The 24645-nt window shown below is 47.7% G+C and overlaps 1 protein-coding gene across 1 annotated transcript in view; it reads left to right on the top strand.

The window, feature by feature from the left end:
- NKAIN4 (sodium/potassium transporting ATPase interacting 4) overlaps positions 1–24645 on the top strand; it is a 50091-nt gene that overhangs the window by 3578 nt on the left and 21868 nt on the right. The window contains exons 2-3 of the mRNA XM_082292570.1: positions 20811–20948; positions 21453–21533. Coding sequence (XP_082148696.1) covers positions 20811–20948; positions 21453–21533 — 219 coding nt within the window. The remainder of the gene's footprint in view (positions 1–20810; positions 20949–21452; positions 21534–24645) is intronic.

Below are 24645 nucleotides of genomic sequence, written 5' to 3' on the forward strand. Positions count from 1 at the left end.
ACTATGTGAATTTATTTCCACTGAGCATGGAAAAATTCCCCCGCTCCCTGTGCCCTGTCCCAATAAATCAAACAACTGTAGTTTCTTTACATTCTGTCCATGGATTGAGAGCTCAGATGCCAAGCAAAGCCTGGAGACAATTTTACAGATACATTATAAATCCCCCTAGAATAGCAGCTTCTAATGGAAAAAGTGACTAATACTTCAAATGAGCACAGAACAAGGCGCCCTGGGATGGGACTGCACATCGAGACTAACCAAAAGTAACGATATACATTTATTTATTTATTTCCTCATGCTCTCTTTCTGCCTCGTTCCTTTCTCAGTGATTCCTTTCTAATCTCTTACAGAAGAGGGTGACCTGTTCTGGAAGCTATTTGAAACCAGCACAGATCCTTCCCTAACTACTCTCTTGAAGTGGTTGTGTTGGTTTGATCAAGGCATAAAGTGATGCAGAGCACATGAGGAGTGAGGGCAGAAGGGGAGTGTGGCAGACTGGCAGTGGGGTGCCGTGGAAAGGCAGGATCTGGGCAAAAATAAAGTGTGAGTTAAAATAGTTGGAGTAGAGGGATTTTTTTACAAGGACATGTACTGATAGGACAAGGGGGAATAGATTTAAATTGAAAGAGGGTAGGTTTAGATTGGATATTATGAAGAAATTCTACCCTCTGAGGATGGTGAGGCCCTGGCACAGGGTGCCCAGAGAAGCTGTGGCTGCTCTATCCCTGGAAGTGTCCAAGGCCAGGTTGGATGGAGCTTGGAACAGCCTGGTCTAGTGGGAGGTGTCCCTGCTCATGGCAGGGGGTTGGAACGAGATGATTTTAAGGTCCCTCCCAACCCAAACCATTCTGTGATCCTGATTCTGTGACTCGATCCATCACCACACGTGGGCTGCAAGAGGGAGGGTGGCAGAGCATGAACCTCTCCAAGGCAAGGAGGAGACAGGATTGCAGTGTCTGGGGGCCATAGAAATTACTTGCTTGGCTTTCTCCTCTCCACCCCAGGGATCATTTGGGCTAGAGTTTGGAGAGGAGAGCAGGACTTGTCTCTCCCCTCCTCTGCAGCTGCCTCTGGAGCCAGGGCAGAGTCAGGCTGCCCTGAGGGAGCTGTGAGCCCGCACAGCTGCCGTGTGACTGAGCACAAAGCCTTGGGGGGAAGAGCAGGTGCAAGGGGAAGCACAGTGTCCCTTTGCTCATCATGCTGCTCAGGACCCCTCCAAAATTACCTTGTGCTGTTTATCTTCTCCATGGTTTGTGCTTAAATTATAATCCCTGCAGGGAAAGGGCCATCTTTCGTGGATGTGCACAGCACCCAGCTCTGTGATGGCTCAAACCTTTCCTGAGGTCCTCGAACAATACTCCAGGCTAAATAATAATGTAAGTCTAAAGACTACGTTTGACAGATGCTGTCTTCTCCGTGTCTGTTCCAGACAAAGGAAAATTAAAGCTGTGCCAATAATAGAGCTCGTCAGCATTTTCCACTGAAGCTGACTTTCAGTAGAAACCTGGGGATTTGACTAAATGAATATTTTCATGAGAAGTATCTGCTTTCCACAGACAGTCCTGAGTTTTTCTCCCAGGTTTTGGCCAGAATATTTTGGCGAAAAGTCAAAAATGTGCTGGCAAATGTTTGCTGTGCTGGCAAACATTTTTAATTTTGGAGTGGTAGAGCTTTTCTTACAAAAAGTCGAATTTTTGCATGAGATTTCCTTTTCTCCCCTATTTTTCCTGAGCAGCTGGAGTCAGTACACTGCAGCACAAGGGAAGCATAAGGGAGGAGCAGTTTGGGGTCTGGATTTCAGACATGCCCAGATCTCCTGGCTCCCCACATCCGCCTTTCCTATGGTGGTGCTGGAGATTGCAGATGACTCACAGGAACTGTGTCCTCTAACCAAACCCGCTCAGACCAGGAATGAAATTTGGCCAAAGCCAAGCCAAAAAAGCAGCTGAGGGCAGGCTGGTGTTGAAGTCAACTCTCCTTGGAGAGCTGGGGTTTTATTTCGGCTGACACAGTATCTTTGTTGACCACTCTGATTTTTCCCAGTCATTCTCTGCTCCTTTGGCTTCTCCTTTTCCTCTCAGTAGAAGAGGAGAAGGAGCTGGTTTTCCCTGATGGGGACCCTCTCCCTCTGGCTGGTGTGGGGTTAAGGGAGCTGACGTTGCTCCATTGTGTGCTAATAATATATGGAAACTCGGATCATTTTGGCTGGGGTGCAAAGTGGAGCTCTTCCAAGAATCTGCTCCAGGGGCCCTCAAGTATGAACTCTTGGAGAACAAACTGGATAACAAAGGCCAGATTGTGATCTCTTTTCCTCCAGGAAAACCCTGGACTAGCCCATTGCTTTTTGAGCACTTAAGAAAATGCGTATTATCCAGTGAGCAGCAAGTGCCCGGCTGTAGCGTTGCCTTTCCCATTAACAAAACATTGGGTCTGAGGGCGGTAGAACTGAACCTTTCTTTCTCGTTAAATACCCCCCCCAAACCAGGGTTAATTTGTGATTTAACGTTCCCTTTGTCCCCACTCCTCCTGCAGTAGATGTGATGAGCACACCCAACTGCACAGGCTGTGTCTCTATGTTTCAATGTGGTAGAAAGAGTTTTCAACCAAGTGGAAACTTTTGTCTCAAAAGCAGCACATTCTTCACCCCTTCCCTGTCCAAAGAACACGAGGAGGGAAAAAATTACATTTCTGGACAAAAAAGGAAGAAAATACTCTGGCATTTAGCAATTAGGGGTGTTTATTGTGCCAAACCCCAAATATTTTGAACTTTTACAGAAGCTTGAAAACACTTCTGAAAAAAGTTGGAAAGTCTCCCCAAAAAGAAATTGGTTCGTTATTGGTTTTTTTCATTGGGGTTGTGCACCCTGGATGTTCTCATCTTTCAGATATCTCTGAAAGATGATCACGTCTCCCCCAAACCCAGCTCACAGTGGGGTTTAAGGAGAAAAATCCTCAAAGAGAAAGCACAGGTTTGGGTGTTGCTCAGGGTGGTGCTTTGCTGCAGTGACTCATCTGCTCACAGTGGTTTGGTGTATTTTTGTTGCAGAAGGAAACTCAATGAATAAACACCCTGTGGAAATTGGAATCTGAGATATTTCATAATCATTCCAGAGTCATAATATTACCTTAAAGTTCATGAGATTTCAGACTGAGAATAAACAACTTCTGCTTCGTTTGTTTATTGATCTTTGGTAAGAGTCAGAATCTTACTTCATTTTCTTCTTGCCAGGGGTAATAGTAGGAATTACAAAAGTATGGATTAACAGGAGTAAAAAGTAGGGAATCAGTAGTACTAAAGTAATAATAGGAGAGTAGATGGTAATAATAGGGAGGAGAAAAACTGAGCACAGAAAAGTCACTGGTGGTGCTGCTCTGGCTCCTCCTGCCTTAGCCAAGCCCTGGCCCCACATCTGAGAGTCCTTGTGAAGAACATTTTGCTCTGTGTTCTTAGGCTTCACAGACTATGGAGGAGCGAGCAGCAGATCTCTGCTGGGGCAAGATCAATATCTCCTCCCTTGACTTTGCTGTAGCTCATTAACATCAAATGTCTTTTCCAAGGGGTGCTTTCTGGTCTATTTTCCACAAGGACTTAATTGCCATTTTCCTGGTGTCTGTGGCTCGTTCTCAGCGCAGCTGCTTTTGTGTCAGAACGTTGGACACAAATATGTTGTTTATCAGGGAAGCGCACGTCCCAGATTTTCTCTCAAAGGTGAGAATTCATGGAAATGAGGAGCTCAGCTTTTCTGATCCCCTTTCCCCCATCGTCCATCAGGTGCTGCTTGGGTGATTCCAGGTTTAGTAATTGAGATGTCAGATTCCCTGGCACCTTTGGGCTGAAAGGATGATGGTGTGGAAGCGGTGACCTCCGCTGCCATCTGCCTGGGCCTAATGAAAATATACTGTGGGAATCGAGGAAACAGCTTGTCTTCATCACCTGCTTGAGGCGGGCAGACGTCAGAACTTGCTGTGCCAGCTTTCTTTGCCACCTCTCAGTGACTGGCCAGCCCCGCAGGCAGCTTCCCACCTGCTCCCCAGGCTCTCTCAGCCCAGCAAAATATCTGCTTTCTTCCCTCTTTTTTTTTTTTTTTTTAACCCTCCATTTTTCCCTCCAGTGCTCAAAACTCAAGAAAACCAGGATCATCATCATTTTTTTTCTGCACCAGTAGAGCAAGAACACAGATGTGTGCCCAGCCCTGATGTTCAGGAGTGTGGGAGCACAGGTTGCCCCTCATTTCAGCAGCAGAGCCATCCCAGTGCCCAGCAGTGGGGTGGAAGGGCTGGATGTGCTGTGCTCTGTCATTGTGCCATCCCTGTGACCTGGGACATCACTGACCTGAGGTCAGAATGATACAGGACACAGACTCTGTCCTTCATTAGTGAGCAGTTGGTCACCTGGTCACCTGGGCTAAGAGGAAAAAACAAGAATTGAACCTTACTGAGAATAGTTGGGTTTCGCTGAAGTCCTAAATACACCTTATAAAAAAAGGATTCTGGTGCTCAGATGAATACACAGTTACAGCAAATATACAAAACCTGGGAAGATGCCTTCTGTGACACCTCTCAGGGGACCAGGGGCCTGTCTTGTGTCTGTGGTGACCCTGACAACAGCCTTGGACCCATTAAAGCATTTGGTGCGGATTTATATTTTCCAAGTGCTGTTCCCTGGGGATAGTTCATCTGTGAGCACCATTTCGTCTGAGCAGGGAAGGTGAGATAGAGGACACTAAAGAAGGGGATGGAGCTTTTTATTACCCACACACAACTTATAAAATATTGAGTGTAGCCTTGCATGGCGCGCTCTGAGTGCTGTGGTCATCCATCGTGGACAAACAGCCTCCCCACAATTAACAACACCTGAACGTTAGCTCTGTAGTAGCCAGAGCCCAATCTCAGCACCAGCACAGCTGACCTGCTTGGAGATCAAGAGGAATCTTAACTCCTGGCCTTACTCAGGTTTGTTCATGTTTAGGAAGTTTGGATGTTATTCTACAGTACTACAATGAGAGCATTGCCTTGTATGTTAGAAATGGCTTCTTTGGGTTCTACTCTAAGGTCTCCAAACAAACTTCTTCCCTACCTGAATCTTAGCTGAAGGATGGTGTTTTTGTGGACGGGACGTGGCAAGGTCTTTGCTTAATATTACTGCAATGGTCAGGATACTTATGAGAGTGTAGCTCCATGCTGTGGGGCTTGGGAGCAACCTTTCCTTCTTTCAGAGATGCTGGACCCTTGATACTCCTTTAAGAGCTCCCACTTTGGAGGAAGCACCACATCCAAATGCTCCATGAACCAGGATGTACTCATGGGCACTTAAAAAAGAAAACCAAGTAACTTTTCTGCTTCCCTGAGAAGGAATTACTGAGTGAAGCAGCTGAAGGAAAAACTCCTCTTGAATCAAAGACCCACCTCAGCAGGACAAGAAAGAGCTGACCTGGCCTGGCCTGACTGGCTTCATTTAAGGTCATTCATTCCAAAAGACCTTGGAAGTGGCACAGACCACAGATAAGTGGATGCCAGCTCACAGGTTCACAGAGATAAGGACCAGGCCCTTGGGCTGATTAACCTTGTGGAAAATGACCAAGACCTGAGCCCTGAGTCTTGGGCAGACTCCCAGAACCTCCCCAGAACCCAAACACCTCTGAGGTTCTGGGCCAAACACCTTCTGTTCAACTGCAGCACAAAACAACTCCTGCAGCTGATCCCTGGAGGATGGTGAAGGGAACATCCGGATCTCTGGCCAGATTTGAGGACTGTGCTTTTAGATAACTTGCATGAAAATCTGAACTGCTGGTTGCTCAGCCAATACAAACCCAGCTCCCAATTCCCCATGGCTGCTGGTAATCCGTTAGCAGATTTCCATGTGGGAGAGGGGAGTGGGATCTGATGAGCTGCTGGCATCCCTGGCTCCGGCAGCCAGCACTCTTCTTGTGATACCGTTGTGGGAAAGGCCATACACCTGCTTATATTGTGGATGTACAGAATTAGGGGAGAAATCTGATTATCCTAGTTACTCAGAAATGCTAAATATGTGCAGAATACCGTTTGGCTAATTAGCTTGGGAGATTGCTGGCTGTTCAGCAGGGAGCAGAGCAGGTGCTGAGAGAAGTGTGATGGGAGTTCACAGGCTGTTTTGTGCCCTTTGCTGTCTGAGCATGTGGAGAAAAGTGAGCTTGGGCACTTGGAGATGTGATTGCCAACCTCAAAACAAATTAAAAAGCTGGGAGAGTGCAATTTTTTTTTCAGATGTCTGACACTTTTTAGGATTCTGGGTCTTCAAGTTTCCCATCTCATTATTTTGAGCAGAGACAGCCAAGGCAAGGATGAGTTTGCCTTACTGCAAACAGCTGGTGAGAGCCCTTGCGCAGCACCTTCTCAGAGGGATCTGTTTTACTCCTTGTCCTACCTTGTGCTGACACAGACACAGCCTCAAATGCTCCTGAAGCCTGAGGAGACCATGAAGTAGCTGGTTCTCTGAATGGTGCTGCTTTGATTGCATTTAATTGCTCATCTGCACCACTGAGGGGGTCTTGTGGCCCCAAATCTGACCTGCTTTTCCCAGAGGCACAGAGCAAGTCAGGCAGATGCTAAGAAGGATGGGGGGTGGTTCATGCTTCGATCCCAAGGTATTAATCCCCAGATATCCAGATAACCAGGCTGGTTCCTCCAGCTGCATGCTGGACATAGATCCACCAAGGAAACCCTGAGGCTGTTTGGGAGGGCTGCAGGGAGGCTGGGACAGGTGATGTGCACAGCTTGATGTGTCCTACAGGCTACACAGCTCTGCCATCAGGCCAGGGCCAAACCCCAGATCTTCTGGATATGATACATAATCAGTGCCCAAAACTCACGTTCATCCATCTCTCCTTGTAGCTGTGCTTCCCCATGTCTTTGAATAACCCTGCCTGACTTTACTCCTGACCTAGCAGAGATTAATGTCCACCTTAGGCTTTTCTGGAAAGTTTTCCCTTCCTGCTCCTGTGAGCTTGGGGTCAGTCCTGCAGTCAGTCCAACACAGCATTAGCTGGGCACTTAACTGGGAGAAGCTATAAAGTATTTGGGCCTCCAGGGCTGCTACTGAGACAGCTTAAAGCTGAGTTGTGTGGCAGTGAGGAATAGATAGGGTGATAGAAAAACTCTGCCATGGCTTCAGACTATAAAGACTGTGTCTCCCTTGTGATGAATAATGACTCTTTGTTTTATTCCTTAGATGACAGGGCTGTTAGAACTGCTGAGAACTATCCCAGTGCTAAATATATGGGTGTGCAATAAAGGCTCTGCAGTCCATGAACTGAGACTGAATGGATACTTGAGTGAGTTATTTCAAGTACATGAATTTCTGGAGCAGCTCACAGTGACAGGAGGTGATGGGGCAGTATCCTGTAGGATGCTTTCCTTGCATGAGACATATCCCAGGTTTCATGGCTGCCAAGCTTTTTCCTCATGAAGCCTCTCTTGGCCATGTAAAGTTCCTCACTCCCAGGTTTGGCCACTAACCTGCAAACACAGGGCATTTCAGATGGAGCTCCAGGGTTTGATGGTGAGACACTGTCCAGATTTTCTATCAGAAACCCCAGAATCCTAACCTGGCACACTCAATGGGAATGGAGCAGTAAACCCCAGGTTCAGCTGTAGCCCAGGGCTGAGAGCTCATCAGAACCCATCAGAAATAGGGTCCTGCTGCAATCAGGAGGAAAATGCTGCATCTTCCTGCTGCAGTGTCACCAGGCTGGAGGAAGAGGCGATGCACAGATGTTGCTGTCACTGTCCGGAGTCACCTCCGAGTCCTGCCAGATTAAACTTCCTTGGAATTACTTATTGTAGCAGCAAGGATTTGAATTTCCATAATGTGAATTAGCACTTTTCTGTTTGAGCTAATCCTTGCACTCAGACCCACAAGCAAGAAGATCAGAGGACTTGGGGGGAAGAAATGGCCAGAAAGTTTGAAGTAGGAGCAAACCAAAGATACCGTTGTTCCAGGGATGAGGAATCATCTCACACCTCCAAGGCGAGGTGTGGATGAAGCTTTGGTGTCACAAGCTGATAGAGGACAAGTCTTTGTCCCTTTCCATGGCTGAAGGAGACATAGGACTCCGTGGGGGCCCCATGTGTGAGCTGCTCGTTGGGACTCAGCCCCTGCAGGGTAACCAAACTCTTGCCCTGTGGAGACACGACCACAAAGATTCGCTGCAAGTGAACTTTGTTCTCCAGAGCTGCCAGAGTGGCATCTATTGACCAGCCTCTATTCTTAAAAGGAGGGGAAAGTGGAAAAAGAGAAGGAAAAGAGAAATTCAGCTTTGCTGTTGAATAAACCATGAGCCATTGAGGAGCTGTGAGTCTGCAGCAGGGGAGGGGCAGGGGCAGCGCAGAAATAAGGGGACAAAAATGTCATGCGAAAAATGAAGGGCAGGAGGGGCCTGGCCATTGTGTGACACTCCTGGAACTTGGAGAGTTGGTTGGTGGGAGGCCAAAAGATGTATGCAATGAAAGAGAGACACTCGAGTGGACTGAAAATGCAAACAAATTGGGTAGCACAATGGAGGAGATAAATTATGCTCATAAAATAAACAATGGCTGAGTGACACTGGGTAAACAGCTACATATAATAACACCACTGTTTGTCCCAGCCACCCTAATTGGGAGGCTGGGCAGCATCCGATGAAAACTCTGCGTTGCACATTTTCCCCTTCTAATGAGGACGATTTTCCCTCCTCCCTGGAAGCCTCCTCCCCCCAGTCCTATTTAGCAGCAAGCTGAAAGGCCTGGTTTCATTCCACTTTCCCACAGCAAACTCATCCTGGCAGGAGCTACATTAAGGAGGACAAGTAGAAAATGATAATAAATTGAGGACTTGCTCTTATTTCACCTTGTGACAAATCTATCCAGTGGGTGACTCAGGGAGGGTGATAAGAGCATGGACTGGGCTGCTGCTTTCCTTTTGGTGCTTGGTCATGTGGAAAATAACTCCATTCTAGCCTTCACTCAAAAGGGCTTTCCTCTAAAAATAATGCTTTTTAAAAGGCACTGAATCCTTATTTACCCTATTGGAAAGCCAGCAGCTCGCCTCCATCAAAGTGAACGTCACAGCTCTCATTTCATCACCCACTTGGGCTGAGGAGCAACAACAAAGGGCATGCAGCACCAAAAGTGAGGTGGTCAATGCCATCAGTGCCACTGGGAGAACTCATTAAACCTTAGTGGGTTTTCAGCATGATTCTGTATTGCTGATAAATCCCTGATGAGAATCTTTAGTATCACTGAGCTCCTCTCAAGAAAGCACAGCAGTGCAGGGGACAGTGGGCATGAGAAAACCACAGTGACTTCCCCCACAGCCACTCTCATGCTGTGAATCCCAGAAAATCCACCCTGGAGCCCTGATTCCCAGCACTCAGACTGTGTTTGGCAGCAGGGCTGTGCTCTCACCCTTCCATGACTGCCCAGAGCAGACTGCAGTTCCCAAACTACTCCACCACCCATGAAAGAGGGAGGCACATCTTCAGCCTCAAATCGTGCCTAAACTTTTTGCCAGCTCCCTCTTTAGATATTTACTTGATGAATCTGTTTGAGCACTTTGTGTGTCTCTGTTTTCTTGCTTTTATTTGAGGAAAATAGAGTTCTGCTCTGCAGCCTGCACTGCTCGTGGGGAGGTACAGCTGAGGAAGAAGCCCAGGAGGTACTCAGCCTTCCTCACCTCTGAGGGACCATGCTGAGGGTGCTGGTGATTCCCAAGATGTGGGTGACAGCTCAGAAATCATCTTTCATTCACATAAAATTGGCTTTGCCTCCTAAAACGGCTGGAAAACTGGAATATCCCTAGTTTACATGCCTTGAGGGAGGCAAGGGAAGCCAGTTTTTTACCTGTAATTGCTAAGGTAACTAATCAATTACTTAAGTAGGACTGATTTTCTTCCAGAGAAGCAATCAGATGATGAAAACCAATAGTGATTGATTCATTTTCCATCCACTTCTTAGAGGGATGTTCTTTGTGGGGATTGTGGTTATTGGAAAATTCCTGCAATACCCCAAAAGCCTCTGACAGTCCCTGTTTTGAACAAAATCGTTGTTTTCCTGTTTGTTCCAATTTAAAACTCTTCCTGTCAGAAGCGTTTTATTGGAACCAGAAGCTGAATTGCTAAATGTTTTTCTTGTCCAAAGTACTATTTTCTTCCCAGTTCTTTTTCGTTTCATGCTCTGATGACAGGCCTGGTACATTCATTAGGGGAGAGTTGGTCAGTATTTCTTCACTGATATCTATTTCTCAGCTGATAAAAAAGGCTACATGTTTTTTCAGTTATAGTTTTTCAAGGGAAATTTTTCTTTTGTCCTTTATTTTTAACTGATATAAACACATTTTTGTGTTTTGGTTGGGTTTTTTTTGGGCAAAGCACAAACATCAGTATTACTAGTGATGATTAAAACTCAGCTGTCACAGTGTGGGTTGCTTTAGATGATGATAGTGTGGATGAAATGCAAACAAACCACTTGGCTTGTTTGCAGCCCAACTCCTAAAATACCTCCAGCTTCTCATTTGGGGAATGCAGGCATGGGAACAGGGAGAGTTCACCTCTCTGTGTTGAGAATGTGACAGTGAAAGGAAAGGTGAGGGGTTTGGGCTGGTGCTGCCGTCATCGTGGGAGGTTGCCAACCTAAAATGCCACCTCTTTTTGCCTCCACGAGCAGATGGGTGTCCAAAAAACCACAATGGCAGTGAAGATGCTGTGCTGAGGCAGGATTATTGATGTGGAATATGACAGAAGCTTTTTACAAATAGGAGCCAAGTCTCCAGCAATCCTCTGTGTAAAATGAAGTTGTTGCTCCTAATTTCACTGCATAGATGGGAAGACAGAGAGTCACCAGCTGTGCTGGAGGGCTTTGGTGGAAGGAGCGGGAGCAGGAGCTGCTGCCCGTGGCATTACAGGGTGGAAAAAGCATCGCATGGAGCTGCTGGCAGGTGGAAAGGGAAAGCTGCAAAATAATGGGAGCTGCATCCCTTTGCCTTCATGTTGTCTCCTTCTCACACCCCCAGCTTGGCAGCCAGGTGCTAAGAGCACTTCTCTGTGTCCTGGTGGGGTGAGAAAGCCTTGCTCTATGAAAAAAGGGTCCATTTGTACAGTAATTGCCATGGAAGTCTCTGGGTGACTGTGCTGTGTCCCCTCCTGCTTCAGGCTGATTGGGATGAGCTCTCCTTTGAGGAGCAAAGCTGCAGCAAGACCATGGCAGATCCCAATTTCCTAGATTATTAATAATAACAATATCATTTTCTCTCACCCCATTTCTCACCCACTCTGTGCTTCCCTTTTAATGAATTCTCCTCTCTTGCTGTAGACTCTGCAGTGACACCAGCCTGATTTGTAATGTAAATAGGCAGCCCAGTGTAAAGGCGACCTGCAAGAGCACCGCGGGGCTCTAATTATAATTTTCATTAAATTCCTTCTGTTTACGAATATCCAAGCAATCTGGCATTGCAGCAGAAGCAAGAGGAAATTAAAGCAACGCTACCACTTAGCTCCAGTGTCAGGGAGCAGGGGCCCTGCTGTCGAGCAGAAACTGAAGCAGGGCCCCTGCAGACGAAGTTTTGAAGAGTTATTTCAGCTTTGGCACCTTTCCTCTCCTGAGCTTTTACCCCAGTTGCAGGGCTTGCATGTTTTTCCTTCAGAGGATCTGGCTGGTGCAAGTGTTTTACACGTAATCTATTTGTGACCTAATTAAGGGGATCAGCTGCTGGAGCTCCCAGTGCCGTGTGCTGGAAGGAGCTGTGGGAGGCGGCCAGAGTGGGGTGGGAGCTGTGGGGTGCAGGGAGGGGGAAAAACAGGGACCTTTAGCTCACAAGGCCCTGGAGGGTTCCCACAAAAGTCCAGCAGCACAGGGACCATTTGCTCTGTGTGCTGGGAGCATCCTGTGGAGCGAGGGCTGCTCAGACACAGACCTGTGCAAAGACTGGGGTTTTGCTACATGGCCACCAAAAAACTCTCATCCTCATCTTCTGCTGGATGAGAAAAAGGGCTTCAGGTGGCTTTCTGCAGGTGTTTTGCCTTCAGGGAGACATTTTTGTCACTCAGGCCACAGCTGACCCTTCCTGAAGAGAAAGTGCTGCAGGTGCCAGCCATGAATTAGACTGGCAGGGGACACCAGTGAACATTTTTGTTCATAAAGCCAAAAGCAGGGGGTGGTCTCAGTGTCACTTGGTCACAGTGAGTCTTTCTTAGGCTGTGTGTGGACAGGACAGAGGGAAAACTGAGCTTGGCTTTTTGAGCCTGAAGCAAGAGTTACTGCTCCCTTGGGGGAACTCCAGTGGTATATTTACAGCTGCAATTTAGCTTTGGGGTGAACAGCAGCAAAATAAAATCGCACTTTGTAGTAAGAGCCCATAAAATAGCAAAGAGAGAATTTTTTTCTGAGCTGGGTGAGTCCAGCTGGTGTCTCAGGGGCTTTATATACAGTGAGAGTTGTGGTCAGGCCCCTGAATAATTTGAAGTCTTTCTAGTACACTTGAGAGTTCATGGGATCTCTGAGCTCTTCACACTCTGCTGCTCCCACACCCAGGAGACTCCAGAGGGCTGCAGCAGGAGGGCTGCTGACAGGCTGGGCAGTGCTGGCCCAAGCAGTGCTTCAGGGCAGCCTTGTGCCTTCTGTGCCAGCCCTGTCAATGGTTTCCCTTCTCCCCCCAGCAGCAGAGCTTGCTCTGGTAGCTAAGCAGATGATGCCTAGGATAGCAGGTCAAAAGGATCTAGGTTACATTCCCTAAACACAACAACCCCTTGGCTAATTTTCAAGTATTTTCACTTTCTCCCCCTGCATCCTTCTAATGGGAACGAGCCTGAACTTCAGATAGCCTTCATGGCTGCGCAGAGGCAGAGGGATCACACAATGTAATGCCCTGCTGGTGGGGGATAAATCTCCCTATTAGAAAATTAAATTCCTGCTCATCTCCAGCACTGCTCTGCCTCACAGCCTTTGGAGTGTTTAGATGGGTTCATAACTGGTAGCAGATCTCCAGAGGGAAATGGCTGCTGAGTTAATGGCACATTTTTAATATATATATATTATTTCATGCAACGGGGAAATTCGTGCTCCTGGTGGGAGAAGTTTCCCCCCAGAGCTGAAGCTGTCAGCCACGCCAGGATGCTGTTTGGGGGGCAGCTGGGATGTTTGCCCATGATCAGCAGCATGAGGTGGGATAAGACAGCTCAGCAAGTTCTTCAACAGGTGAGGGAGAGCTGGGAGTGTGGAGCCTGAACCTGGGCATCTGGGTGACAAAAATGTCAGGCACTTGTTGAAGAAACTCACTGGGTTTTATGTCTGTTGTGAAAACAGTCATATCCCCTTCACCCCAGTGCCTCCTCTCTCTGTCCCAAAGCTGGAGACCCAAAGCTGAGCCATGAAACTCAGCGAGGAGAAAAACATTCAGGGGGTTAGGGAAGAACACTGTGGGCACAACAGATTAATTTAATTATGTTTGGGGAACGTAGGTTGGAGTGTTGATGTAGGTTGCAAATAAAACAAGTTTGTCAGAGCACTTTTCTGCCTGGATCACAAAGGCACTTGCTTATTAATTTAGCCTGATTGGTGCTCTCAGCAATCAGCAATCACAGCAGTGTGCAGAGCTGAGGTGCCATCAGGAGACACAGGCAGGAGCACAGGGAACAGAGCAGCTCCCATATCCAATGCTGCCTGCATCCCTGGGGTCTGAGCCCCAAGGGGAGATGGAGTCCAAGAAACCAAACAGGCCAGAGGCTGTGAGTGCTATACAGAGCACAATCCTCACCAGACACATAACTGACCCTGATTTGGGAGAAGTTTAGGCAATCCAGAGCAATAATTTTCCGAAGTGTTCCTCCTAGGAAGCAGTCTTTTTCCCAGGAGCTGGATTCCGAGCACCATTCAGAACTCAGTGCAGGGCAACCTCTTCTCACCTCTGCAGCATTATGTGCAAGCAGTTAATTCACTGTCCTGCTGACCACCCTGCTGGCAAGGTTTTGGGGCAGGAGAGGGCACCTGTGGATGCCATGTGGAAGGGACCATGGGTTGTGGTGTCTTGCTAGAAAAAGTACTGCCAGCTCCTGGTGTTCTGCCAGTTCCGTGGCACAATCCAACACTTGGAGTAAAAAGGCTTAAGAGGTTTGCCTGGATGTGTGCCTCAAATTGTTCCAGGGGAGGTTTAGAGTGGATATGAGGAACAATTTCTTCACCAAAAGGGCTGTTAAGCCCTGGCACAGGTTGCACAGGGCAGTGTTGGAGTCACCATTCTGGGGGAGATTTGAAAGACGTTCAGATGTGGCACCTGGGGATGTGGTTGAGTGTTGGGCTTGTCAGTGCTGAGGGAATAGTTTGACTCCATGATCTTAGAAGGCTTTTCCAACCTAAAGGATTCCATGATTCTGTGAATTCTTGTGCATGGCCCGTGTCTTCAGCTGAGCAGGGCTGGTTGCTCTACAAGATGTACTTAGGAAACCTCAGTCCCTCTGAAGCCAGAGCCTCAGCTCCAGACACAAACAGCCTTCTGCACTGCTCAGTGCCAGTCTCATCCCTTATGTTTAGCAGGATTGTGCCTTCCCTGGAATGCTAAGCAGCATTTGGGCATGTGGTACTGAATAATGACATATCTTTGCAGCTTGGATGTTTCTGGGTGGCTTTGGCAGCAGAAAGCTCAGGGCTCAAGGTCACAGCAGTGGCACTTCTGAGACCATCACTGCCCACACACAAAATTATGCAGGGAGGGGTGAACTCAGAGCTCAGAGGTGCCAGGCCAGGGGGAATGAGGAGGTGAGGGCTCAGCACTGGGATGTTTAACAGCAGGATGCTCCAGTCTTCAGCAGCAGTTGTGACGAACCGCAGGGAGGGTGTTACGCCTGCCCAGGCTCTGCACAGGATGGTTCTGGGCTGGGAGAAGTCCTGATCCTTGGATGTGGCACAAGGAGCCTAAGAGTAGGGTTTGCTGGAGAGTGATGCCCAGGAGCAGCCAGGCCCTGCTGCAGGGAGTGACCTGGTGCGGGATCGTGGTGGGGACTTCTCCTGCTGCCCCGTGGGGCCCTTTGGCAGGTCCTCCAGGCCAGCACAGTGACCAGTTTTATTCTGAAATATAAATGACTTCAAGATATCAGCTCTGCTGTAGGAGGCCTCTCTAATGTCTGTGTGAATAGAAGGGATTTCAGCAGCTGCTGGGGAGAAAACAGACCAGGGGAGCAGAGAATGGAGCACATTGTACCCAGTGGCCAGAGTGACCAAAGATGCCTGAGAGAGCCAGTGACAAACAGAGACCTCCTGTGCAATTACTCTCTTGACCTCTGTGGTTGGGAGAGGGATGCTGGGAAAGGAGCTGTGGATCACAAGGCCCCAAGGAAGGTTTCCTTGACAACACTTACTGAAGAGAAATGAGATTTCATGAATGCAGCGGGTGTGAGCACGAGAGACGCTGACTTTGGGAGAGACAAGGACATGGCACCTCGTAGAACGAGCCCTTCCATTTGGGGATGGGAAGTAATGGCTCAGTGAGCTGCTTTTTCAGATAAACTTAATTACTACTGCAAGCATTCATATTTATTTAGAAATGCAGCCACTGTGGTAAAAGCAGACTTACTGTTTGTTTTTCTACTCGCAGAATCTTCTCCACCTTGAATACACACTGGGACAGGAGGGAATTTTTTGCTCACTGCCGATAGTTTCAGCACCCAGCAGCTTAAGTTTAGGATTCTTTAGATCTAGCATTGTCCCAGTATTTACAAAGTCAAAGCAATTACATAGAAAGATGTGTATAATTGCATATTATATCACAATAATACCAATACATTTATAATAATAATAATAATCATCATCATCATCATCATCATCAACAGCAGACAGGTGTTTAGTATTCCCAAACTTAAACCGTGTGGAAGAACCAAAAAGAAGAGATATTTGTGTTCAATATCTAAATAGATATATTTTTCAAATTATACAATCTGAGACTTTTTAATTTCTTCCTGCTGTTTCAGGTAGCAGGACCTAAATTTCCATCCTTATGTGGTGTCTTACAGGGGCAGCAGCACTGAGACTTTGCCCTGAGCTTGAGCCACCACATTGCATGGCCAAAATACCTCAGGAAACCAGTGCAAGTTTTTTCCTCAAGAAAAGGCCCGTGACCTTTTCCAGTGAAAGTTCCGATGGTGTTTGCACAGCAGACAAAGAAAGAGCATCTTCTTAAAAAGTGAAGCCACTTGGCAGGAAATCAAGCCCTGGATCAGGGCATTGGGATCAGCCAGGAGCCCAGAACATCATCCCAGCTGTGCAGTGGGGACCCAGGGCTGCAGCTGAGGCTCTTGCTGGGTTCAGGCTGGAGAGAAAGGACAGACAGGGGGTTAAGTGGCAGATTTTGTCCCAGCTGAAGCTGTAGGAGGAGGAGCAGGAGCAGGAGCAGGAGCTGGAGCAGTCTGTGGGGCTGTGTCCTCACAGCAGTGAGAGACAAGGAGTAGCAAAGGAGTTTTCAGGTTGTTTTCTTATAGGTCAAGTGGAAAATTGCCTGGGTTTCTGGATAAAACATTTTTTCTTCTCTTTTTTGTTGGTTTTTTTTTTCTGCAGTGGGATCAGCCTTTCCCATTTGTTCCCTTTATTGTACACTTGGATATTTATTTCTAATGTTTCATTTTAAAAATAAATCTCTTATTAAAGCTGAGCTTGGAAAGGTTAAAAGCAGGTTTGCTTACAGGAACAGATACAAATGGATGTGTGACTGTACCTGTTGTGGGGTTTTCTGAGCACCTTTCCTGTGTCTGTACCAGTCATACCAACATGTCTTGAGACTGATATTTTTTCTTTTGTGTCCCAATTGATTTCAGAAATGCAGTGAAAGACACAGATACAAACCAAATAAGATTAAAGGCTTTAAAAGCTTAATAAATTAAGAAGAGCAACTCTAGCTGATAGCATGGCTTTGATAGTAGGCTATAAAGGACAGGGAGTTAAGGAATTACAGGCACCTGACTGTTCAGCAGCATCCCTTCCTCCTTAGCAGTGTGGGGGCACGAGGGAACAGGTTGGGCTCTCCAGCGTTATCAGCAGGAGAGGAGCAACAGAAGACAAAGTTGAGGGGATAGAAAAGATTTGAGGGGCTAGAATTTAAACAAGCACCCCCAGCCCACGCTGAACCAGCTCAGAGTGTCCTGCTGGCAGCAACACCTGCCAGTGACACTGTCTTGCCACAGCCATTGGAAACACAACTGGAATGGCTTGAACCCCCCAGTGAGAAACTGTCCCACGCTTTGAGATGTTTTCTAAGACCATTTTCCTATTCTGCAATGGGCACCCCTCCAGCTCAGGTACAGCTTCCCTCTCTGGAGAAGTTTTATGGTGTGATGCCCCTGAGCATGACCAGAGCTCTCTGTGCTCCCTGTGTGTGAGCTGTGGGATGGGCTCCATCAGCTGCAGAACATCCCTCTGCCTTTCATATCTTCCCCAGCTGTGTAAATGAATGATGGCCCAAGAGAGAGCTTTGGTGGTGTTGTCTGCCTGGCTAACAATTGCTTCACGTGTTTATTTGCTATTCCAGTTTCACTCAGATCAGCAGAAATGTGGTCTATTTCAGGAGAGAAAATTCTGCCACAACTCTTCTGATTTTAGTGCTGCAATAAATCATTTAATTTAAAGAATGAAAGGCAAAAATATACTATGGGTAAGAGAAGCAAAAGGAGCAGAAGGAATCCTGGTTTTAATAAGAATAGTCATAAAGAAGAAAAATTTATCCTCCCTGATGGAAAGGTCCTGTCAGCTTTGAGTGGGTTGAAACCTATGCCACAATCTGTGACATTCCTCTTTACAACCAGTATCTCTGAAATATAATAGGCTTTCTCAATAGGACAGTGTGAATCATTGTAGGGAACACTACAGTGCCAAGTGCACAAACTTGGCAGCACAAGAGAAAGATGGCATTTCCCTGCTCAGCCAGAGACAGCCAGAGGGGTTTAGTATGAGGGGACTGATAGATCAGGGCAAACCCTGACCCTGCTATCTCTGAGCAGGACTGGAGGGACTAGGACTGAAGGGCACTGTGACATTCTTCACATCCCAACCCCAAATCAAGGCCAACTTAGCCCAAACATCAGCCCTGTTTACCTGCAAATCTCAGCAGCATCTTGTGGGTAAGCCATGCACACAGACCTGGAGTGTAATGAGTGAAATGGTTGTTTATCAATTTGTTTTCAGCAAATATTTCCCTAATTATGGTAGGTTCCTGAGGGAACAGGGGGAAACCCAGGATAACTCCAGGCTGCATTTCCAATTGCAGCACAAACTCACTCCTTGCCTGTCACTAACACAGTGTTGGAGTTTCATCAGTAGCATTTGCTTGTCACCAACACATTTTACAGCAAATTGTAATTTTATTTTTATAAATGAAGAAACAGCTTGTGTGAGCTCGCACATCCCACATCCCCTCTCCTTCCCCGAGCCAGCAAATGGGCACAGCCCATCTCTGGACCAGCTGAGTCACGCCTGCAGCTCCCAGGTACACAAAACCAGTTTAATAATGCAAGGAAAGTGGCAAAAGAAAGCAAATCGGGATGGAAAGAACCTGGAGACAAGGAAGGTGAGGGAGAAGGAAGTACGGTGTGAAGATAATTTTTGGGATTATGGAAAAAAATTCAGAGACTTCTCAAGGAGCTGTGCCCAAATCTAAAGTTGTGTAGATTGGCAGGTCCATCTCCAGGGTGGTTGTTTATCTGTCACTTCACAGCCCAGCCTCTTTCCTGGTCCAAACAAACCAGGAAACATCACAAGCAGTGGAAGGACAAGCTTTCCCCTTTCCATACAGCCCTAACAGCAAATCCGCATGGAGTAGAGTGGAGAAGAAAACACTTCTCCAGACATGGATTACCCTGATTCTGGAGTGGGAGAACGCAGAAAGCATGGGTAGGAGGGATCCGTGTTTATCCTGATTTTCAGAGCCTGAAGGCAAGAGGCGAAGCTGAGGAGGCGTTACCTCAGCGGACCACCCCCATTGTGTCTCCGGGCTGAGCGAGGCTCTCACCCCACACGCTCCTCCTGGAGCACACAAAGCCAATTAAATGCCTGATTGGATGAAGTGGTCACAGTCAAGTGGCCCGTTGCCAGCCAGTCGGGATCCCAAATTTCCCAATATCATTAAGGTACGTGCGTTAATCCCCTCCTGAAGGATTAAGCGTTTAACCTGTGGCTGCTGTTTCTGAGGGGACGCGGCAGACCTGCTGTGCTGGGGGGAGCAGCACTTGCCCCACCGCAGCTCCAGAGCATCATCTTCCAGGTGGTTCAGCGGGATCAGAGGAGGGCAGAGGGTGTTGCTTCTAAGGGAAGATTATTTGGCAGAAGAGAGATTTGATACCTTCCTCCATTCCTTCCCCATTTCTCTGTCCCTCTTTGCTTGGGAATAAGATACCGTAGAGGGAAAGCTGCTCACCCCCTCCCTGACTGATTGCCCTTAACCACAGATTTCTTTGAAATACAGATTTTTATTGAACTTTCAAAGTAGCGTTGGGAACTGCAATACCTTCCTAGCCCAAGAGAGGTGTGAAGGCAATTTCCCCACTGAGCCAGGAAGAAGGAGGAATAATGGCCATTTAATAGATGTGGCTTCTCTCATCATGGGGCTTGAGTGGCACCTGCAGCCACTCACATCCTTAATTCTTTAAGCCATCACAGAGCCCTGGTGCTTAGATCCCAGCCAGGAAAAGGTGTCACATAGCTGATTACTCACAGCAGACCAGGATTACCCATGGTTAATGCCTGATTAGGAGTTAAATTAATATTGACTGTCGATAGTAAACTGTAATGATTTATGCAGGCAAAAATAAATATGAAATGTCATAGTGCAATCCCAGTGGACTACTGTGATAATTAAACATACTTTTAAATCTTATACTGACAGGGAAGACACAGGTCCGTGGAGGGGCTTGCACTGTGTTAGTGAAGACAAAAACAAGAGAAGATCTCTCCATGCAAGGCTGGACACAGGCAAAAAACCTGCACTAACAGTTTTTCCCCCTACACTTATGATTTCTCCTATAGATATATCATTTAAAGGCTGTGGGCATGCAAAGGCCAGCAGGCAATTGCATGTCCATTGTACTCTTTCAGCTGCACAGAGGCTCAGGGCCAGGGGACCAGATGTTGTCTGATACACACATGATGGCTACAGGTAAAAAGCACATCTTTATGCAAATATGGTTTGAAAATCAGCCCCAGCACTTCCACAGTAATGGAGTTTTATGTCTAGAACACAGTACTAGCCTTGAACCATGTTATTAGTGCTGGAGAGGAACACAGCCTGTCTTGGGAAACTGATGTGTTTGCAGAATTTCCTTACTCTGGTAGCAGCATTTTCTGAGGGGCGAAGGTGGAGGAGAGAGTTTCCTCCTCTCCCTTACTTTGATGGATATGTGCTGGAGAGCAGAAAAATAAGAGGTGTCAGGAGTGATGGAGTGATGTTGAAAGCTCTGACAAATGAGCTCTGGAAAGTTACACAGATGTTTTTGTGAATGTATTTCACGTTCAACATTTAAGATATTACCATCCTGCTGCTCCCTTCTGTCCTCTGCCAGAGCCACCTCCCCAGAGTGCACACCACAGAGGAATGCCCCACACAGCACTGGAGCTCAGCCATCAGAGGAGCTGGGATGAGACCAGAGGGGAAGGGGGATGTGTAAACAAGCCTTGTGTCCTCCTGACCTGGTTCATAGGCAGCAAATTGCTTCGGGGCAGAGTCCCACCCTCAGCTGCCGCAGGGATGTGCTCAGGGAGCGTGTCAAAACCTTAAGAACAAACACTGTGGGTGCAGAAGCTGTAACTCTCCTTTTCCTTCTCCCTTCCAGCTTGCTGCACTAGAGAGGCAAGTGTTTGACTTCCTGGGATACCAGTGGGCCCCCATCCTCGCCAACTTCCTGCACATCATCATCGTTATCCTGGGGCTGTTCGGCACCATCCAGTACAGACCTCGCTACATCGTGGTGGTGAGTAGCACCTTTTGTTCCCAGCACCCAGAGCCTGTCCCAGCCTGCACTCCCGTGGCATGTGGGGCGTGCTGGGGGACAGAGTAAAGCCCCTGGGAGATCAGGCACGAGCCCTGCACACTGCTTTAGCAGGAACACACTGCTGGTGAGCTGAGCTTGTGCCAAACTTGGAAGGTTTCAGATAATTCTTACTGGTGCTAAGGTAACACTGCCCAAATGCTGCCCAGCAGAGAGGGAGGGTGAGGGGCTGGACAAATGCAGCACAGAAGCTCTTCCATCCCTCCAGGCTCCTGCCCCTGTGTGTCTTATCAGGCAAGAGAGCATCTGAATATGAAAAACAAACAGAGGAAGAGAAAAAGCAGCTCAGTGCTGACTCAGGGCATTCCACTGCCCCCAGCTAGAGCACGTATATATCTATATAAATGAATAAATATATATGTACACTAATTCCAGTGACTTCCTAATGTTTATTGCTTGTCTCTCCCCAACTCCATTCCCTTCCAGTATGCCATCTGGACTGCAATCTGGGTCACCTGGAACATCTTCATCATCTGCTTTTACTTAGAAGTGGGAGGGCTCTCCAAGGTGAGTGAGAGCTGGATGGGTGAGTGCCCAGGCTTTGCAGCCAAGGGGATGGAGCTGAGTGGGGAGGTGAGGGTTGGGATGGTTGAGGTGAGGGGTGTGGGCTGCCTGGGAGTAGGTCCTGCTCTCCTGCCTGTGGAGAGGGCTGTTTTAGCAAGGATGGGGGATGCTGCTTCTTGTATGGAAAACTGAGCCACTACTGATTTCTGGAGCTCTTTGTTGGCTGGTGCAGGTGGTAGCTGGAATAAACCCTGCCCTCACAGCAGGTAGAGTGCATTTGCTTTCCAAAGGTTAGAGCAGGCCTGGCAGCAGAGCTATCCTGAGAGGAGAGGGGGTGTGAGGGCCAGTTCCCAGCCACGATGCAGAGGTGGCTGAGGAGGGCTAGGAGATAACCAGATTGCAGCTGATCCTCTTGGGATCTGAGACCACCTTGGCACAGAGATGTGTGATGGAGGGGAGGGCCCTCATGCAGCACTGAGTGTGGCCTTTCTGCCAGCCTGTCCCAGGGAAGGGCTGCAGCAGGGTCTGGCTGGGTTGACCTGAACCAAGGACTTTGCTGAAACTCTATACTTGACCAGCTCTTGATATTTTTGTGCCTCCCAGTCCTGCTGAAGACTTGCTGCACTTCAGCAGCATGGATAAATACCTGGTTGTTACCACACCAAGCAAAATATTTCCTGTTGTACCTTTGGGGAGAGGCTCCTCTCTCTGCTGAACACAGAACATCCCTCCCCAGAGGGATCTGGCACATCTCCTCGGGATGTGGCTTCCCTGCCTTAATTCTTCCTTCTTAAATACAGTGGTAGCTACTCATGGCTGCTGGCCAGGGTGTTGTGAATTAATATGCAAAGCTCTTTGAAGACTAGATTAGCTGAGTGTTGCTGTCTGCCTAATGAGAGGTGAGTCAGAAATAATAAAAATGGGAGGCAGGCCCTAAATTAAGCCTGGGCTGTAAGCAATGAATTATGAGTGTTGCTGGAGCACAGCAGACTCGGAGTGATTGTAGGATGCAGGTTCATTCCGGAGCACTCCACATCTGGCCTAAATTCCCAGGTCAGGCACTGGAGTTGCAGTCATAATTGGAATTGCCCTGTGGTTTTATCAGGCCTACAGCAGGTCAGGAGTGGCAGCCTAAATCCTTTGCAGATAAGAAAATGTAGCTTCCTAATGTCTCTATTTGTCTTTGTTTCCCCTCTCAGTTATCTCCAGAAACTTTGAGGGAGTTCTTGCCCAAACCAGTGATTATTCATGGTCTGAAATCTCAGCCTGAGATGATCTCCATGTTGGCTGAGACCAACTAAAAAAAACAAGAATTTTATGTAACTATTTAAATGCTCCCTTCTGCAGAGAAAATTTTGGCTTGATAAACTGCTCTGGGAGCTTCTCTGAGAGCCAGTGTTTGCTTCCAGCCAGCTGGATACTCGTATTTGCTAATCCCAACCTGCCCTGCAACACGTTGGGTTGCTGTTCTGCAATTAAAACAGCACTACAAACCCCCTTTTTTGCACCACAGAGGAGCTTCACCTGGTAACCTTGCTCTGTGCTGCAGCTCATTTCAGCCAAGCCAGCACACAGAGAGGCTTTATTTAGCCTACACGGTGACACTTGTGACTGGGGACATTTTTTGCAGAATTGGGCTGCAGTGTAAGCTGTAACTGACTCAGTGGACTTCCCTCTCAGGCTGCAATGAGAAATTAGTTCATTTAGTGGCAACCAGCAAAATCAAGAGAGAATTTGTGCTTGTTTGGCTGTAAAGTAGTTGACAGCCTTGCCTCTGTTCTTAATGAGTTATTTTCACTTTAAAAAGCTGTTTTGTAAGGAAAACTAATGATGCTGCTTTCCATCCTCCTCCACTTTCACTGAAGTAATTTGGGGCTTTGTAGTGGCAAAACAAATCTTCGCTTCCACAGGAGACCAAAAGATCCACCTGAAGCTGGAGCTGAGGCTTCTGTAGAACACTGTGGTGCTTCACAGGCTGGGCTGTCCTGCTGCATCTCTGGAAACCTGATCCAAAGCCAGCTGGTGTTTTATTGATCTCAGTCGTGGGATCCAACCCTGGAAGGACATCTGGGCTTGGATGTACAAGTGTTGGGCAAGGGCAGGGCAGTGTCAGCCGGGAGTGGATGGCACAGGGATGCAGGTACCTCTGTGTGCCCCCAGGGCCCTCGGGAGGAGACTGCCCTCTAGTCCTGATAAGAAGTCAAAGCTGACCATGAGCCTGGCAGTAGGCAGGGAAATTGCAAATATTGGAAGAAGAGCTTTGGTGGAATGAGGCGGGTGGAGCTGGTCTGATAAACACTAACTCATCAACTATTAGACTGAGCATGAACAAACTGGGGAGTGCTTGGACAGGGTTGTGCTCCTGTGCGAGTCCGTTAAGGGGCTGAGAGCTCTGAAGGTGGTCTTCAGGGTGCTGTTTCCTCTGTGATTGCTGGTGAGCCTGGGGCAGTGGGAGAGCAGCATTCCTGCCAGCCCTGCACTCACCCTGCTGTGTTCTGACAAGGGCAGCCTGCCAGGATGAGCTCTGTCAGCAGCTCATGTACAGTGACAGAATGCAGAAAGGGCAAGGAACTCGAGAGAATGGAGTTTGTTAACTTGGTGCCTGGTAATGACAGCCCAGTGCAACTGAGACAGGTGATAACTCAGGTGGGGTGAGAAGGGAGAAAGGATTCAAGTGTTTCCGATGCAGCAAGTTTAGGAAAAGCCCAGGGGATTGAAAAGATGAGGAAACAGTTATGTGCACTTGTTGCAAATAATTCTTTGTGCTCTGCTGCCTAGATCTGCTTTCACAGTGGTGAAGGAATACAGCATGGGAGCAGGGAAGTGCTGTTCACAAGAGTAGGGACTTTGTTCTTGTGCCCCCCTTGCTTTGGGCGCCTGGCTGATTTGATGAACAGAAGCCAGGGCTCCCACGGTCCCATGTCAGCCCATGAGTGATTTGGCAAAGGGGTTGAGACAATCTCTCAGTTATAAACTTTAAGTCATCAGTAGAATAAGGGCTTTAGGTGCAATTTGGATGTTTGCTTTCCCTTGCCGAGTAATTGCTCTCTGCTGCCTCTTTCCTCTGCTGCGTTGTCCGCCACCACTTCTCACCCTCTCTTTCCTCCTGTCTTTC

Source organism: Coloeus monedula, assembly GCF_965178545.1.
Source record: "Coloeus monedula genome assembly, chromosome: 17".
Classification (NCBI taxonomy): Eukaryota; Metazoa; Chordata; class Aves; order Passeriformes; family Corvidae; genus Coloeus; species Coloeus monedula.